At 56.3% G+C, this 1,463-nt stretch overlaps 1 protein-coding gene across 1 annotated transcript in view; it reads left to right on the top strand.

Annotated features, from left to right (window-relative positions):
• The window catches only part of LOC104276877 (cyclic nucleotide-gated cation channel beta-1-like), a 9,467-nt gene that overhangs the window by 726 nt on the left and 7,278 nt on the right, over positions 1-1,463 (top strand). Inside the window, exon 3 of the mRNA XM_009873334.1 lies at positions 759-970. Coding sequence (XP_009871636.1) covers positions 759-970 — 212 coding nt within the window. The remainder of the gene's footprint in view (positions 1-758; positions 971-1,463) is intronic.

Consider the following 1,463-nt stretch of genomic DNA (forward strand, 5'->3'; position numbering starts at 1 on the left):
CCCTAAACCAGTCTGTGATTCTACTTCACGCTAGCGGTGGGTGCCAGGAGCTTGACCAGGCTGGAAGGGGCAGCTTTCTTCTGCTTTTCACAGGCAAATGCTGTCCCTGTGATGTGGACACCCCAAATAAAACCAAAAAACCATGACAGAGAAATCTGCTGCCTGGGGGTCACCCCACAGGAACCCAGCTCCTTCCTTAGTCTTGGCTATTTCACAGCTGTTCCGAGGCCGCCAGGCTCGGGCAGCCCAGCCACTGGCTCCTCTGGGGAAAAAGCAAAGAAAAAAACAACTGTTGGGGTGGGGAGCAAAGGCAAAGCTAACCCAGCGAAGGTAGAAGAGGCTTCCCGATGAAAAGCAAAGTGCCCTGCAAGCAGGGCTATGCCCTTTGCACCCAGAGCCCAGCTCACCCACAGGGAAATGCTGTCCATAAGAGTTTCCCCTGCGTTTCCTCCTCGCGTGCAGGCCAGGGGCGAACGCCCATTTGCCCCTTTTCACCTAAACACGAGGAAGAACTTCTTTGCTGTGCAGGTGACGGAACGCTGGGACGGGCTGCGCGCGGAGGTTGTGGAGTCTCCTTCTCTGGAGACTTTAAAAAAGCCGCCTGGATGCGTTCGTGGGGGACATGCTCTGGGCAGCCCTGCTTCCTCAGGACTAGATGGTCTCCAGAAGTCCCTTCCACCCTGATAATTCTGTGGCTGCTTCGTGTGGGCTGGGGATCCTCTCCCGGCTGACCGTGGTACGGTTTCCCCCACGCGCAGACCTGATGTACGTGCTGTGGCTGTTCTTCGTCGTCATGGCCTGGAACTGGAACTGCTGGCTGATCCCCGTTCGCTGGGCTTTCCCCTACCAGACGCCAGCAAACATCCACTGCTACTGGCTGCTCGTTGACTATCTCTGCGACCTCATCTACCTGCTGGACATCCTCATCTTTCAGACTCGGCTGCAGTTTGTCCAAGGAGGAGATATCATAGTAAGTGGGGCGGGTGGTGACGGTCACCCATCTCTGAATCGAGCTCTCCCACCGCGGCTGTGGCCACCAGGGCTGTGGCCGCAGGACAGCAAGCATCTCCCCTGCCACGCAGTGGATAAGCCTTTTTGTCTGCCAAACGTACATTATTTTTCCTCTGAAGTCAACCCCAGCCCATCCCGAAAGTGCGTGGTCCGCCCTGGGCAGGGATGTTGAGGGGTGCTGCTCCATGGGGCGGTGAGGTGGGCCTGCTTGCAACCTGCAATGCCCAAGATAAGTGAAAGCCCTTGATTTCGTTCTCTATCCAATTAAATCAACTGTGAAAAATAACACCTTGAGGGTACAGACTTCCCGTTGCCCACGCCAATGCTCAGGCAGGGAGGTTTCTCCCCTAAACTCCGATTTTTGATGTGCTTTCTCTGGGATGCGAAATGAACACAGGGTGTCCCAGGATAGGATGGGACGGGAGGAACACGGCCAGGGCTGTGGCTCCCCC

The sequence above is a fragment of the Apaloderma vittatum genome, unplaced genomic scaffold (assembly GCF_000703405.1).
Source record: "Apaloderma vittatum isolate BGI_N311 unplaced genomic scaffold, ASM70340v1 scaffold5877, whole genome shotgun sequence".
Classification (NCBI taxonomy): Eukaryota; Metazoa; Chordata; class Aves; order Trogoniformes; family Trogonidae; genus Apaloderma; species Apaloderma vittatum.